Source organism: Salmo salar, chromosome 02 (assembly GCF_965601325.2).
Source record: "Salmo salar chromosome 02, fSalSal1, whole genome shotgun sequence".
NCBI classification, from domain to species: domain Eukaryota; kingdom Metazoa; phylum Chordata; class Actinopteri; order Salmoniformes; family Salmonidae; genus Salmo; species Salmo salar.
This window is the reverse complement of record NC_138292.1, coordinates 17412501-17430000: the sequence shown is the minus strand read 5'-3', so window position 1 is coordinate 17430000 and position 17500 is coordinate 17412501. Positions and strand designations below refer to the sequence as shown.

The window sequence follows — 17500 nt, the reverse complement described above, 5'->3', positions numbered from 1 at the left end:
ATCTAGTCCAGTCTACACTCAGCAATACAGCCATTCATCTAGTCCAGTCTACACTCAGCAATACAGCCATTCATCTAGTCCAGTCTACACTCAGCAATACAGCCATTCATCTAGTCCAGTCTACACTCAGCAATACAGCCATTCATCTAGTCCAGTCTACACTCAGCAATACAGCCATTCATCTAGTCCAGTCTACACTCAGCAATACAGCCATTCATCTAGTCCAGTCTACACTCAGCAATACAGCCATTCATCTAGTCCAGTCTACACTCAGCAATACAGCCATTCATCTAGTCCAGTCTACACTCAGCAATACAGCCATTCATCTAGTCCAGTCTACACTCAGCAATACAGCCATTCATCTAGTCCAGTCTACACTCAGCAATACAGCCATTCATCTAGTCCAGTCTACACTCAGAAATACAGCCAGTCATCTAGTCCAGTCTACACTCAGCAATACAGCCATTCATCTAGTCCAGTCTACACTCAGCAATACAGCCATTCATCTAGTCCAGTCTACACTCAGAAATACAGACATTCATCTAGCACAGTGTACACTCAGCAATACAGCCATTAATCTAGTACAGTCTACACTCAGCAATGCAGACAGTCATCTAGTCCAGTCTACACTCAGCAATACAGACATTCATCAAGTCCAGTCTACACTCAGCAATACAGACAGTCCTCTAGTCCAGTCTACACTCAACAATACAGACATTCATCAAGTCCAGTCTACACTCAGCAATATAGACAGTCATCTAGTCCAGTCTACACTCAGAAATACAGACATTCATCTAATCCGGTCTACACTCAGAAATACCGAGTCTTCTAGTCCAGTCTATACTCAGCAATACAGACAGTCATCTAGTGCAGTCTACACTCAGCAATACAGACAGTTATCTAGTCCAGTCTACACTCAGCAATACAGACAGTCATCTAGTCCAGTCTACACTCAGCAATACAGCCATTCATCTAGTCCAGTCTACACTCAGAAATACAGCCATTCATCTAGTCCAGTCTACACTCAGCAATTCAGACAGTCCTCTAGTCCAGTCTACACTCAGCAATACAGCCATTCATCTAGTCCAGTCTACACTCAGCAATACAGCCATTCATCTAGTACAGTCTACACTCAGCAATACAGCCATTCATCTAGTACAGTGTACACTCAGCAATACAGACAGTCATCTAGTACAGTCTACACTCAGCAATACAGCCATTCATCTAGTACAGTCTACACTCAGCAATACAGCCATTCATCTAGTCCAGTCTACACTCAGCAATACAGCCATTCATCTAGTCCAGTCTACACTCAGAAATACAGCCATTCATCTAGTCCAGTCTACACTCAGCAATACAGCCATTCATCTAGTACAGTCTACACTCAGAAATACAGACAGTCCTCTAGTCCAGTCTACACTCAGCAATACAGACATTCATCTAGTCCAGTCTACACTCAGCAATACAGCCATTCATCTAGTCCAGTCAACACTCAGAAATACAGACATTCATCTAGCACAGTGTACACTCAGCAATACAGCCATTAATCTAGTGCAGTCTACACTCAGCAATACAGACAGTCATCTAGTCCAGTCTACACTCAGCAATACAGCCATTCATCTAGTACAGTCTACACTCAGAAATACAGACAGTCCTCTAGTCCAGTCTACATTCAGCAATACAGACATTCATCAAGTCCAGTCTACACTCAGCAATACAGACAGTCCTCTAGTCCAGTCTACACTCAACAATACAGCCATTCATCAAGTCCAGTCTACACTCAGCAATATAGACAGTCATCTAGTCCAGTCTACACTCAGAAATACAGACATTCATCTAATCCGGTCTACACTCAGAAATACCGAGTCTTCTAGTCCAGTCTATACTCAGCAATACAGACAGTCATCTAGTGCAGTCTACACTCAGCAATACAGACAGTTATCTAGTCCAGTCTACACTCAGCAATACAGACAGTCATCTAGTCCAGTCTACACTCAGAAATACAGCCATTCATCTAGTACAGTCTACACTCAGCAATACAGCCATTCATCTAGTACAGTCTACACTCAGCAATACAGCCATTCATCTAGTCCAGTCTACACTCAGCAATACAGACAGTCCTCTAGTCCAGTCTACACTCAGCAATACAGACATTCATCTAGTCCAGTCTACACTCAGAAATACAGACATTCATCTAGTCCAGTCGACACTCAGAAATACAGACAGTCCTCTAGTCCAGTCTACACTCAACAATACAGCCATTCATCAAGTCCAGTCTACACTCAGCAATATAGACAGTCATCTAGTCCAGTCTACACTCAGAAATACAGACATTCATCTAATCCGGTCTACACTCAGAAATACCGAGTCTTCTAGTCCAGTCTATACTCAGCAATACAGACAGTCATCTAGTGCAGTCTACACTCAGCAATACAGACAGTTATCTAGTCCAGTCTACACTCAGCAATACAGACAGTCATCTAGTCCAGTCTACACTCAGAAATACAGCCATTCATCTAGTACAGTCTACACTCAGCAATACAGCCATTCATCTAGTACAGTCTACACTCAGCAATACAGCCATTCATCTAGTCCAGTCTACACTCAGCAATACAGACAGTCCTCTAGTCCAGTCTACACTCAGCAATACAGACATTCATCTAGTCCAGTCTACACTCAGAAATACAGACATTCATCTAGTCCAGTCTACACTCAGAAATACAGACAGTTATCTAGTCCAGTCTACACTCAGCAATACAGACAGTCCTCTAGTCCAGTCTACACTCAGCAATACAGACATTCATCTAGTACCGTCTACACTCAGCAATACAGACATTCATCTAGTACAGTCTACACTCAGAAATACAGACAGTTATCTAGTCCAGTCTACACTCAGAAATACAGACAGTCCTCTAGTCCAGTCTACACTCAGAAATACAGACATTCATCTAGTCCAGTTTTCACTCAGCAATACAGACAGTTATCTAGTCCAGTCTACACTCAGAAATACAGACATTCATCTAGTCCAGTCTACACTCAGCAATACAGACAGTTATCTAGTCCAGTCTACACTCAGAAATACAGACAGTCCTCTAGTCCAGTCTACACTCAGAAATACAGACATTCATCTAGTCCAGTGTACACTCAGCAATACAGACAGTCTTCTAGTCCAGTGTACACTCAGCAATACAGACAGTTATCTAGTCCAGTCTACACTCAGCAATACAGACAGTAATCTAGTCCAGTCTACACTCAGAAATACAGACAGTCATCTAGTCCAGTCTACACTCAGAAATACAGACAGTCATCTAGTCCAGTCTACACTCAGCAATACAGCCATTCATCTAGTCCAGTCTACACTCAGCAATACAGCCATTCATCTAGTCCAGTCTACACTCAGAAATACAGACAGTCCTCTAGTCCAGTCTACACTCAGCAATACAGCCATTCATCTAGTCCAGTGTACACTCAGCAATACAGACAGTTATCTAGTCCAGTCTACACTCAGAAATACAGACAGTCATCTAGTCCAGTCTACACTCAGAAATACAGACAGTCATCTAGTCCAGTCTACACTCAGAAATACAGACAGTCATCAGTCACTTCTGCTACTGACCAATTCTCATGCTGTTCTCTTCACACATTGTAAGCTGTTTATATTTATAATTTAGTCCCTCTTTCTTTCTTTTTCTTTGTACCTCCCTCTCTCTCTCTCTCTCTCTCCTCTCTCTCTCTCTCTCTCTCTCCCTCCCTCCCTCCCTCGTTTCTCTCTCTCAGTCTTCAGAAGGAGAAGTGGATGAATGTAAGAGTTGGTGATATCATTAAACTGGAGAATAACCAGTTTGTGGCAGTAAGTGTGTGTCATTCAATCATCAACATAATGTATCACACACACACACACACACACACACACACACACACACACACACACACACACACACACACACACACACACACACACACACACACACACACACTGGTCATGATTCATTTACAACTGTTGTAGTGTACTCTGTCATAACACAGTTTTTATGGTGCAGTGTAATGGTTTCATATATATACAAGCACTTACCGGTATTGAGATTCATTCATGGTGGTTTTAAAGGCTTCCATAAAGGCGATGTAACACACAGCACTCTCATATTTCAGCCAAACAATCTCTACACTAAGATTAACTTTCAATGTACTGTACCAGTAGCGTGTTAGCCAGAGAAGGGACAAAAGTGGTATTATCAGAAATGCTACAGTGTGTTAGCGGATGCTAATGCTAGCTGATGTTTCTCTTCAGGCTGACCTTCTCTTACTGTCCAGTAGTGAACCTCATAGCCTCTGTTACATCGAAACCGCAGAGCTAGACGGGTAAGAATACACCATAACACACAGCACAGTCCAATAAAGCACAACACAGTGATCCTCATGGTTTGTGAGTTCATATACAGTGTGTGTGTGTGTGTGTGTGTGTGTGTGTGTGTGTGTGTGTGTGTGTGTGTGTGTGTGTGTGTGTGTGTGTGTGTGTGTGTGTGTGTGTGTGTGTGTGTGTGTGTTTGTGCAGGGAGACCAATATGAAGGTACGTCAGTCTCTGTCTGTGACTGCAGAGCTGGGAGACCCCAACAACCTGGCCTCTTTTGATGGTAGGAAGTCTCTTTCTATTGGTCTCTGTGTCTTTCACACATCAGAGGTCAGCAGGTCCACTCTGCAACCAAGCACTTAGCACCCACACTGCCCAGCATCACACACACACACACACACACCCTCCGTTGTCAGCGCTTAACACCCCCAGTCTCTCCATTCCCCACAGACACACACTGGTTTTCCTCGTCAGCATGGTTCACCCACGCATCTCTCCTCACCTGCTCAGCAGAAAGCATTACTGCAAGCAAGTCGGTCTGTGTGTGTGTGTGTGCGTGTGTGTGTGTGTGTGAGTGTGTGTGTCTGCGTGTTTGTTAGCACAGCGCCCATAGTAAGTCAGTTTAATTCAATAGTCCTAAAATGGAATGTGGCTGAAACACTGAAACACAGCTGAACTCTGCCCTCTGTGGTGATGTTGAATATGTAGTCATTGTTTTTGTGAAGCAGAGGCTGATGTAGTAAACAGTGTGTTGTGCTGCTGACGTGGTTTCTAAACGCTGTCTGTTACTGAGGTGGGATGGGAAGATGATGATGGAGAGAATACTGTACAGTATCTTAGCTGACTAGGTGAGGTGATTGTAAAGTGTGTGATAAAGGTGTGTGTGTGTTGCCGGTACAGGTGAGGTGGTCTGTGAGCCTCCCAACAACAAGCTGGACAGGTTCTGTGGTCTTCTGTGCTGGAGAGATTGTAAATACCCCCTGAGCAACCACAACATGTTACTACGAGGCTGTGTTCTCCGCAACACAGAGACCTGCTACGGACTGGTTATCTTTGCAGGTCGGTCTGTCTGTCTGTCTGTCTCTTTGTGTGTGCACGTGTGTGTGTTTGTCTAACCAATTCCTCTTTGTATATCTCTCTAACCAGGCCCAGACACCAAACTGATGCAGAATAGTGGTCGCACCAAGTTCAAACGCACAAGCATCGACCGCCTCATGAACACGCTGGTGCTCTGGGTAGGAGACCCCACACCTCCCCTTCTGTTTGGCCATACTTGTTTAACATCTACTTGTAATATAAAACAAGACTATAAATGGCCTTCTGGTTTCTCCAGAAACTCTACTTTTCTAGTTGAGCTTGACATTTTGAAATAAAAATAAGGTACCGTAAATTCCGGACTATAAGCCGCAACTTTTTTCCCAGCTTTGAACGTCGCGGCTTAAACAATGACGCGGCTAATATATGGATTTTTCCCGCTTTCAATTTTTTTTTCTCCAAAAAAACACATTCTGTGACGTGCTCAGTTTTTTGGCGGCAGGAAGCTTTCATTAGACCAATGAAATTGCTGAACGGGTTAAGATCAACCAACTTTTTTGTTTACTGTTTAGATTAAATCGAGCGCTCTCAAACTTCCCATCATTCTGATTACGGTAGTCATTTTGTCACCCTCATCATGGCAAAGACACGGAGAAATGCATATGATGCAGCTTTCAAGTTGAAGGCGATTGATCTGGCTGTTGGAAAAGGAAATAGAGCTGCTGCACGGGAGCTTGGTCTTAATGAGTCGATGATAAGACGTTGGAAACAGCAGCGTGAGGAATTGACTCAGTGCAAAAAGACAACTAAAGCTTACTGCAAATTTTTTATTTTTTGTTACAAGCCGTGTTTCGTTAAAGCCTATTTATTTTTGTTACAAGCCGTGTTTCGTTAAAGCCTATTTATTTTTGTTAGAAGCCGTGTTTCGTTAAAGACTATTTATTTTTGTTACAAGCCGTGTTTCGTTAAAGCCTATTTATTTTTGTTACAAGCCGTGTTTCGTTAAAGCCTATTTATTTTTGTTACAAGCCGTGTTTCGTTAAAGCCTATTTATTTTTGTTACAAGCCGTGTTTCGTTAAAGCCTATTTATTTTTGTTAGAAGCCGTGTTTCGTTAAAGACTATTTATTTTTGTTACAAGCCGTGTTTCGTTAAAGCCTATTTATTTTTGTTACAAGCCGTGTTTCGTTAAAGCCTATTTATTTTTGTTACAAGCCGTGTTTCGTTAAAGCCTATTTATTTTTGTTACAAGCCGTGTTTCGTTAAAGCCTATTTATTTTTGTTACAAGCCGTGTTTCGTTAAAGCCTGTGTAAAGTTCATTTATTTCAATGTACCGGTAGGCACCTGCGGCTTATAGACATGTGCGGCTTATTTATGTTCAAAATAATATTTTTTTTCAAATTCAGTGGGTGCGGCTTATATTCAGGTGCGCTTAATAGTCCGGAAATTACGGTACATACATTTAGACATAAGTCTAATCTTTACCCTCTCTCCCTCCCTCTCTCTCCCCTCTCTTCCCCCCTTTCTCCTCTTCTCTCCCCCTCTCTCTCTCCCCTCTTTCTCCCCTCTCTTCCCCCCTTTCGGCCCTTCTCACGCCTCTCTCCCCCTCTCTCTCCCCTTTCTCCCTCCTCTCTCTCCCCATTCCAGATCTTTGGCTTCATGGTGTGTATGGGTGTGATCCTGGCTGTGGGGAACGCTGTGTGGGAGAGAGAGGTGGGTTCTCTGTTCCAGAGTTACCTGGCCTGGGACCTGCCTGTAGACAACTTCCTGTTCTCTGCTTTCCTCTCCTTCTGGTCCTACGTCATCATTCTCAACACCGTGGTGCCCATCTCACTCTACGTCAGGTAAGGAATACTTTATGTCAGGTTATAAGCCCTCTATGTCAGGTAATAACATCTCTATGTCAGGTAATAAAACCTCTATGACCCTTTTAGTCAAGGGAGATGAGTGACAGTGACAGTCAAGATGCTTCATCAGTACTTTACTTTCTGTGGATTCTGGAACAAGTTAGTATTTCAATCCACGACTGATGTTAGTGTGTGGTCCTGACCCACCCGTACTGATAACTGACTTACTAAGGGCTGTTGTTTGTTGGTTTCTTTATGTGTTAGTGTGTTTGTGTGTTAGTCTGTTGTGTGTTTTTGTATGTGTTGTGTGGGCTGCAATCTGCAATCCCAAACAAGTTAGAGGGCTCCCTGTTGAATTATCTTTTCTTTTTCTCCCTCCCTCCCTCCCTCCTCCCTCCCTCCCTCCCTCCCTCCCTCCCTCCCTCCCTCCCTCCCTCCCTCCCTCCCTCCCTCCCTCTCTCCCTCCCTCCCTCCCTCCCTCTGTCTCTCCAGTGTGGAGGTGATTAGGCTGGGTCATAGTTACTTTATAAACTGGGACAGGAAGATGTTCTGTCCACAGTGTAACACAGCAGCTGAAGCCAGGACCACCACTCTCAACGAGGAACTGGGACAGGTGAGGAACATCCTACACCCTACTGTTGTTCATCTACACCCTACTGTTGTTCATCTACACCCTACTGTTGTTCATCTACACTCTACTGTTGTTCATCTACACCCTACTGTTGTTCATCTACACCCTACTGTTGTTCATCTACACTCTACTGTTGTTCATCTACACCCTACTGTTGTTCATCTACACCCTACTGTTGTTCATCTACACCCTACTGTTGTTCATCTACACTCTACTGTTGTTCATCTACACCCTACTGTTGTTCATCTACACCCTACTGTTGTTCATCTACACTCTACTGTTGTTCATCTACACCCTACTGTTGTTCATCTACACCCTACTGTTGTTCATCTACACCCTACTGTTGTTCATCTACACCCTACTGTTGTTCATCTACACTCTACTGTTGTTCATCTACACCCTACTGTTGTTCATCTACACCCTACTGTTGTTCATCTACACCCTACTGTTGTTCATCTACACCCTACTGTTGTTCATCTACAACCTACTGTTGTTCATCTACACCCTACTGTTGTTCATCTACACTCTACTGTTGTTCATCTACACCCTACTGTTGTTCATCTACACCCTACTGTTGTTCATCTACACCCTACTGTTGTTCATCTACACCCTACTGTTGTTAATCTACACTCTACTGTTGTTCATCTACACCCTACTGTTGTTCATCTACACCCTACTGTTGTTCATCTACACCCTACTGTTGTTCATCTACACCGTACTGTTGTTCATCTACACCGTACTGTTGATCATCTACACCCTACTGTTGTTCATCTACACTCTACTGTTGTTCATCTACACCCTACTGTTGTTCATCTACACCCTACTGTTGTTCATCTACACCCTACTGTTGTTCATCTACACTCTACTGTTGTTCATCTACACCCTACTGTTGTTAATCTACACTCTACTGTTGTTCATCTACACCCTACTGTTGTTCATCTACACCCTACTGTTGTTCATCTACACCCTACTGTTGTTCATCTACACCGTACTGTTGTTCATCTACACCCTACTGTTGTTCATCTACACCCTACTGTTGTTAATCTACACTCTACTGTTGTTCATCTACACCCTACTGTTGTTCATCTACACCCTACTGTTGTTCATCTACACCCTACTGTTGTTCATCTACACTCTACTGTTGTTCATCTACACCCTACTGTTGTTCATCTACACCCTACTGTTGTTCATCTACACCCTACTGTTGTTCATCTACACTAGATCCTTGTATCTCTGTGTTGGAGAATGTTAGCCTAAAAGCCTGTGGTGTGTCTGGATGTAGGTCCAGTACGTCTGTGGTATCTTGATAACCCCCCCCATTGAAACAGGTGGAGTACATCTTCAGTGACAAGACAGGAACTCTCACTCAGAACATCATGAGCTTCAGCAAGTGCTCTATCAACGGACATGCCTATGGTGGGTATACTACACTATATACTACACGATATACTACACTATATACTACAGTCTATCAGATTTAAGGTGGGTATACTACACTATATACTACAGTCTATCAGATTTAAGGTGGGTATACTACACTATATACTACAGTCTATCAGATTTAAGGTGGGTATACTACACTATATACTACAGTCTATCAGATTTAAGGTGGGTATACTACACTATATACTACAGTCTATCAGATTTAATGTGGGTATACTACATATATACTACATTCTATCAGATTTAAGGTGAGTATACTACATTTATACTACAGTCTATCAGATTTAAGGTGGGTATACTACACAATATACTACAGTCTATCAGATTTAAGGTGGGTATACTACATATATACTACAGTCTATCAGATTTAAGGTGGGTATACTACATATATACGACAGTCAATCAGATTTAAGGTGAGTATACTACATATATACTACAGTCAACCAGATTTAAGGTGAGTATACTACATTTATACTACAGTCAATCAGATTTAAGGTGTGTATAATACACTATATACTACAGTCTCTCAGATTTAAAAAACTGATACAAATACACCTTATGGAACAGCAAGGACTGTGAAGAGTCACACACACAGATACAAACACATACAACATACACACTATACACACAACATACACACTATACACACAACTTAGACACTATACACACACGTACACAGTATACACACATGCACTCTATACACACACGTACACCTGGATTGTGTGTAGTAGTAGAGTAGTGGCCTGAGGGCACACGCTTAATGTGGTGTGAAATCTGTTGTTAAATGTATTTTAATGTTTAAAAATGGTATTATAATGTATATTACTGCCTTAATATTTGCTGGACCCCCGGAAGAGTAGCTGCTGTCTTGGCAGGAACTAATGGGGATCCATAATAAACCCCAGGAAGAGTAACTGCTGTCTTGGCAGGCACTAATGGGGATCCATAATAAACCCCAGGAAGAGTAGCTGCTGTCTTGGCAGGAACTAATGGGGATCCATAATAAACCCCAGGAAGAGTAACTGCTGCCTTGACAGGAACTAATGGGGATCTATAATAAACCCCAGGAAGAGTAACTGCTGTCTTGACAGGAACTAATGGGGATCTATAATAAACCTCAGGAAGAGTAGCTGCTGCCTTGACAGGAACTAATGGGGATCCATAATAAACCCCAGGAAGAGTAACTGCTGCCTTGACAGGAACTAATGGGGATCTATAATAAACCCCAGGAAGAGTAGCTGCTGCCTAATGGGGATCTATAATAAACCCCAGGAAGAGTAACTGCTGCCTAATGGGGATTCTTAATAAACCCCAGGAAGAGTAGCTGCTGCCTAATGGGGATTCTTAATAAACCCCAGGAAGAGTAGCTGCTGCCTTGGCAGGAACCAATGGGGATTCTTAATAAATACAAATAGAACAATACACACACAAATCAGATCAAATCAGCACTGTCCTGTTCCCTCAGTCAATGTTGTAGACGTCCTTGTGGTGCTGGGTAACTCTGAGTCTAAGTGTGAGTGTGTTCTATTGTCAGGTGAGGTGATCGACCCGTTGGGAGTACAGCCAAAGGTGAGCAGGCTAACGTAAGACTAACAGTATGACTAAAAACACAGCATACTGTTCAGCTTGCTCTCTGTGGCAATGACATCACTCTGGCACTGTGCACTTTGCTCTTTGACCATAGGTGAATACAAAGCATAGTTTCTAATGGTGAATACTACAACTGTCCTCCTTCCTCTCTTCCCCCCTTCTCTGTCTGCCCTTCTCTGTCTGCCCTTCTCTGTCTGCCCTTCTCTGTCTCCCCTTCTCTGTCTGCCCTTCTCTGTCTGCCCTTCTCTGTCTGCCCTTCTCTGTCTCCCCTTCTCTGTCTCCCCTTCTCTGTCTGCCCTTCTCTGTCTGCCCTTCTCTGTCTGCCCTTCTCTGTCTCCTCTTCTCTGTCTCCCCTTCTCTGTCTGCCCTTCTCTGTCTGCCCTTCTCTCTCTCCTCTTCTCTGTCTGCCCTTCTCTCTCTCCTCTTCTCTGTCTCCCCTTCTCTGTCTCCCCTTCTCTGTCTGCCCTTCTCTGTCTGCCCTTCTCTGTCTGCCCTTCTCTGTCTCCTCTTCTCTGTCTCCCCTTCTCTGTCTGCCCTTCTCTGTCTGCCCTTCTCTCTCTCCTCTTCTCTGTCTGCCCTTCTCTCTCTCCTCTTCTCTGTCTCCCCTTCTCTGTCTGCCCTTCTCTGTCTGCCCTTCTCTGTCTGCCCTTCTCTCTCTCCTCTTCTCTGTCTGCCCTTCTCTCTCTCCTCTTCTCTGTCTGCCCTTCTCTGTCTCCCCTTCTCTGTCTGCCCTTCTCTGTCTGCCCTTCTCTCTCTCCTCTTCTCTGTCTGCCCTTCTCTCTCTCCCCTTCTCTGTCTCCCCTTCTCTGTCTGCCCTTCTCTGTCTGCCCTTCTCTGTCTGCCCTTCTCTCTCTCCTCTTCTCTGTCTGCCCTTCTCTCTCTCCTCTTCTCTGTCTCCCCTTCTCTGTCTGCCCTTCTCTGTCTGCCCTTCTCTGTCTCCTCTTCTCTGTCTGCCCTTCTCTGTCTGCCCTTCTCTCTCTCCTCTTCTCTGTCTGCCCTTCTCTCTCTCCTCTTCTCTGTCTGCCCTTCTCTGTCTCCTCTTCTCTGTCTGCCCTTCTCTGTCTGCCCTTCTCTGTCTGCCCTTCTCTCTCTCCTCTTCTCTGTCTGCCCTTCTCTGTCTCCTCTTCTCTGTCTGCCCTTCTCTGTCTCCTCTTCTCTGTCTGCCCTTCTCTGTCTGCCCTTCTCTGTCTGCCCTTCTCTCTCTCCTCTTCTCTGTCTCCCCTTCTCTGTCTGCCCTTCTCTGTCTGCCCTTCTCTCTCTCCTCTTCTCTGTCTGCCCTTCTCTCTCTCCTCTTCTCTGTCTGCCCTTCTCTCTCTCCTCTTCTCTGTCTGCCCTTCTCTCTCTCCTCTTCTCTCTCTCCTCTTCTCTCTTTCCAGAGGCTAGACTTCTCCTCCTTCAACCCCCTGGCTGACCCTGACTTCTGTTACTATGACAACGGTCTGCTGAAGTCGGTGACGCTGGGAGACCTTCACAGCCACGAGTTCTTCCGGCTGCTTTCCCTCTGTCACACCGTCATGAGTGAGGAGAAGAAGGAGGGTGAGAGATAGCGGGAAGGAGGGTGAGAGAGAGGGATAGAGGGAGGAATAGAAGGAGAGGGGGGTGAGAGAGCGATAGAGGGAGGAATAGAAGTAGGGTAAGAGAGAGCGAGATAGAGGGAATGAGGGTTAGATAGAGATAGAGGGAGGATGATAGAGAGAGAGGGAATGAGGGATAGAGGGAGGAATAGAAGGAGAGGGAGGGTGAGAGAGCGATAGAGGGAGGAATAGAAGTAAGGTAAGAGAGAGCGAGATAGAGGGAATGAGGGTTATATAGAGATAGAGGGAGGATGAGAGAGAGAGAGGGTTATAGAGGGATAGAGGGAGGGATGGAAGGAGAAGGAGGGTGAGAGAGGGGTAGAGGAAAAGAGAGGGAGGGAGAGATGGGAGATGAGGAGAAATAATTTGCTTTATTAAGTTGAACTTGTAATTATAGTCCATGTTTTTAAAGCTGCAATATGTCACTTTTTGGGCAACCCAACCAAGTTCACATAGAAATGTGAGTTATTAATTTGCTCATTGAAAGAAGAAAGTCTATGTGTGCTACATTTATGCTTCCCGTTCTTAAGTTTTGTTTTGGCGTCTTTTACTTTCGGTTTTGTACACCAGCTTTAAACAGCTAAAAATACTATACAGAACAAAAATATAAACTCAACAATTTAAACTATTTTACTGAGTTACAGTTCATATAAGGAAATCAGTCAGTTGAAATAAATTCATTAAGCCCTAATGTATGGATTTCACATGACTGGGCAGGGGTGCAGCCTTGGGTGGGCCTGAGAGGACATAGGCCCACCTACTTGGGAGACTGGCCCACCCACAGGGGAGCAAGGCCCAGCCAATCAGAATGAGTTTTTCCCAACAAAAGGGCTTTATTACAGACAGAAAATCAGCTGTCCGGGTATCTGGTCTCAGACGATCTCGCAGGTGAAGAAGCCGGATGTGGAGGTCCTGGGTTGGCGTGGTTACAGGTGGTCTGCAGTTGTGTGGCCGGTTGGACGTACTTCCAAATTATAAAACGATGTTGGAGGAGGCTTATGGTAGAGAAATGAACATACAATTCTCTGGCAACAGCTCTGGTGGACATTCCTGCAGTCAGCATGCCAATTACACGCTCCCTCAAAACCTGAGACGTGTTGTGTGACAAAACTGCACATTTTAGAGTGGCCTTTTAATTTCCCCAGCGCAATAATCATCTAACGTTCACCCTGTTTAATCAGCTTCTTCATATGTGACACCTGTCAGGTGGATGGATTATCTTGGCATAGGACAAATTCTCACTAACAGGAATGTAAACAAATTGATGCACAACATTTGAGAGAAATAAGCTTTTTATGAGTATGGAACATTTCTGGAATCTTTTATTTCAGCTCATGAAACATGGGACCAACACTTTACATGTTGCGTTTATATTTTTGTTCAGTGTATATTTTTGGTTGTTTCAAATATATTTCAAAGCGGTTTAGATGGTATAATGATTCTCTACACTATGCATTGCTTGTTTTGTCACATAAACTGAAATTAGGTGAACCATGAAATGGAGGAGTGGTTTTTGCATAGTGCATCTTAAAAGCATGTTGTATTTTGTGTTCACCTACATGTATAGAATGTGTTTAATGGATACTGTATTCTCTGTCTCCCTCTCTCTCTCTCTCTCACTCCCCCACTCTGCCCCTCTAGGAGAGTTGATGTATAAGGCCCAGTCTCCAGATGAGGGTGCGTTGGTGACAGCAGCCAGGAACTTTGGTTTTGTGTTCCGGTCTAGAACCCCTGGTACTGTCACTGTGACAGAGCTGGGCCGACCCGTCACATACACACTGCTGGCCATCCTCGACTTCAACAACATCCGCAAGAGGATGTCCGTTATAGGTATACAAATACATGCATACGCACTCACACAAGCACGCACACACCTTGACATACAGTAGACACACACACGCTCACCAAACACACCTTGACGTAGTGCACTTCAGCAACTTACGCAAGAGCAAAATAAAAAAATAAACGGGAAAATATCTTTGTATAAAACATACTGTACAACATTATAAATCTATGACATTAAAATGCCTATTTACTCTGTGTCACGGCTGTGTGGAGAGACGGACCAAGGCGCAGCGTGCTCTGAGTTCCACATCTTTATTTTTGTGAAACTTACAAAACAAAAAGGAAATCAACAACAAACCGTGACGACAGAGGTGCTACATGCACTAACTCAAAACAAGATCCCACAAAAACCAGTGGTGAAATAGCTGCCTAAATATGATCCCCAATCAGAGACAACGATAAACAGCTGCCTCTAATTGGGAACCATACCAGGCCAACATAGAAATAAAACACCTAGATAACCCACCCTAGTCACACCCCGACCTAATCAACATAGAGAATAAAAAGGCTCTCGTATGGTCAGGGCGTGACACTATGTTTCATCTGACTGCACAATCCACTGTCTCATCAGCCCAGCCAGGCAATTTATAAACTTGATCTCCACTATAAAAAGCATCTAGACATTATCTCACATTTCTTTTAGTCTAACATTTAGTTAGTGTGTCTGCAGTGCGTAACCCAGATCATATTAAAGTATGTCTCTGTCTGTGGTGCGTAACCCAGATCATATTAAAGTATGACTCTCTTTGCAGTGCGTTACCCAGATCATATTAAAGTATGACTCTCTGCAGTGCGTAACCCAGATCATATTAAAGTATGACTCTCTCTGCAGTGCGTAACCCAGATCATATTAAAGTATGACTCTCTCTGCAGTGCGTAACCCAGATCATATTAAAGTATGACTCTCTCTGCAGTGCGTAACCCCGAGGGGAGGATCCGTCTATACTGTAAAGGAGCTGATACTCTGTTGTTTGAGAGGCTCCACCCCTCCAACCATCACCTGATGAACATCACAACAGATCACCTTAATGTGAGTTACACACACACACACACACACACACACACGTGCAGTCATATACACACAATAATAATCAGAGTTCCTATTCAGCCTATCACAGCTCTCTTTTATGCAAGTAACACCACTGCCCTCTGGTGGTTAAATGTTTTCATGCACACTACTCCAGCCATCAGGAGATGATTGATTGTTTATCAATTCTTCAATTCACTTGTGTGTCTAGGAGTATGCTGGGGACGGTCTGCGGACCCTGGCCCTGGCCTACAGAGACCTGTCAGAGGAGCAGTGGGAGGAGTGGTCAGAGAGACACCGCCAAGCAGACAGAGCTACAGACTGTAGAGAGGACAGACTGGCTGACATATATGAACACATAGAACAGGACATGATGGTATCACGCTGTGTGTGTGTTTGTCTGTGTGTGTGCAGGGCGGAGGGTGTCTGCGTGTGTGTCTGCGTGTGCGTGTGTGTGTGTGTGTGAGCACGTGTGTTCTATCTGTAACATCATTGGCACCAAAATACATTTCTATCAACTTGTGTAACTGCCAATAAAGTTATATTCTACTCTGCTCTATTCGATTTGGCTCTATTCTACTCTTCTCTATTCTATTCTTCTCTATTCTACTCTGCTCTATTCTACTCTGCTCTATTCTACTCTGCTCTATTCTACTCTATTCTACCCTGCTCTATTCTACTCTGCTCTATTCTACTCTGCTCTATTCTACTCTATTCTCTATTCTACCCTGCTCTATTCTACTCTGCTCTATTCTACTCTGCTCTACTCTACTCTGCTCTATTCTACTCTATTCTCTATTCTACCCTGCTCTATTCTACTCTGCTTTATGCTCTATTCTACTCTGCTCTATTCCACTCTGCTCTATTCTACTCTGCTCTATTCTACTCTATGCTCTATTTTACTCTGCTCTATTCTACTCTATTCTCTATTCTACTCTGCTCTATTCTACTCTGCTTTATGCTCTATTCTACTCTGCTCTATTCTACTCTGCTCTATGCTCTATTCTACTCTGCTCTATTCTACTCTATGCCCTATTCTACTCTATGCTCTATTCTACGCTGCTCTATTCTCCTCTATTCTCTAATCTACTCTGCTCTATTCTACTCTGCTCTATTCTACTCTGCTCTATGCTCTATTCTACTCTGTTCTATTCTACTCTGCTCTATGCTCTATTCTACTCTGCTTTACTCTGCTCAATGCTCTATTCTACTCTGCTCTATTCTACTCTATGCTCTATTCTACTCTATGGTCTATTCTACTCTGCTCTATTCTACTCTGCTCTATGCTCTATTCTGCTCTATGCTCTATTCTACTCTATGCTCTATTCTACTCTATGCTCTATTCTACTCTTTTCTATTCTACTCTGCTCTATGCTCTATTCTACTCTGCTTTACTCTGCTCTATGCTCTATTCTACTCTGCTCTATTCTACTCTGCTCTATGCTCTATTCTACTCTGCTCTATTCTACTCTGCTCTATGCTCTATTCTGCTCTATGCTCTATTCTACTCTATGCTCTATTCTACTCTATGCTCTATTCTACTCTGCTCTATTCTACTCTGCTCTATTCTACTCTGCTCTATGCTCTATTCTACTCTGCTCTATTCTACTCTAGCTCCTGGGAGCCACAGCCATAGAGGATAAGCTACAGGAGGGAGTTCCTGAGACCATCGCTATCCTCTCTCTCGCTAACATCAAGATTTGGGTCCTCACGGGAGACAAACAGGGTGAGACACACACACACACACACACACACACACACACACACACACACACACACACACACCAACTAGAGCTGGCTATTTAAACATTTCCTTTCCTTCACTTCTCTCTCTCTTTCTGTCTCTCTCTATCGCTCTCTCTGTCTCTTTCTTTCTGTCTCTCTTTCTGTCTCTCTTTCTGTCTCTCTCTTTCTGTCTCTCTTTCTGTCTCTCTTTCTGTCTCTCTCTCTCTGTCTCTCTCTTTCTGTCTCTCTCTCTCTCTTTCTGTCTCTCTGTTTCTCTTTCTGTCTCTCTCTGTCTCTCTCTCAGAGACAGCAGTTAATATAGGTTACTCCTGTAAGATGCTGACTGGTGATATGACTGAGGTGTTCATCATCAGTGGAAACACAGTGCTGAGTGTTAGAGAGGAACTCAGGTACTCTAACTATCCTCTATTCCT

At 43.8% G+C, this 17500-nt stretch overlaps 1 protein-coding gene across 1 annotated transcript in view; it reads left to right on the top strand.

The window, feature by feature from the left end:
- Window positions 1-17500, top strand: part of LOC106575497 (phospholipid-transporting ATPase ID) — a 66987-nt gene that overhangs the window by 28054 nt on the left and 21433 nt on the right. The window contains 15 exon segments of the mRNA XM_082960386.1: window positions 3778-3850; window positions 4289-4359; window positions 4553-4632; window positions 5250-5408; window positions 5496-5584; window positions 7032-7228; window positions 7724-7844; window positions 9191-9278; window positions 10840-10874; window positions 12272-12431; window positions 14111-14299; window positions 15229-15344; window positions 15553-15717; window positions 16956-17067; window positions 17371-17476. Of these exon segments, the coding sequence (XP_082816512.1) occupies window positions 3778-3850; window positions 4289-4359; window positions 4553-4632; window positions 5250-5408; window positions 5496-5584; window positions 7032-7228; window positions 7724-7844; window positions 9191-9278; window positions 10840-10874; window positions 12272-12431; window positions 14111-14299; window positions 15229-15344; window positions 15553-15717; window positions 16956-17067; window positions 17371-17476 (1761 nt within the window).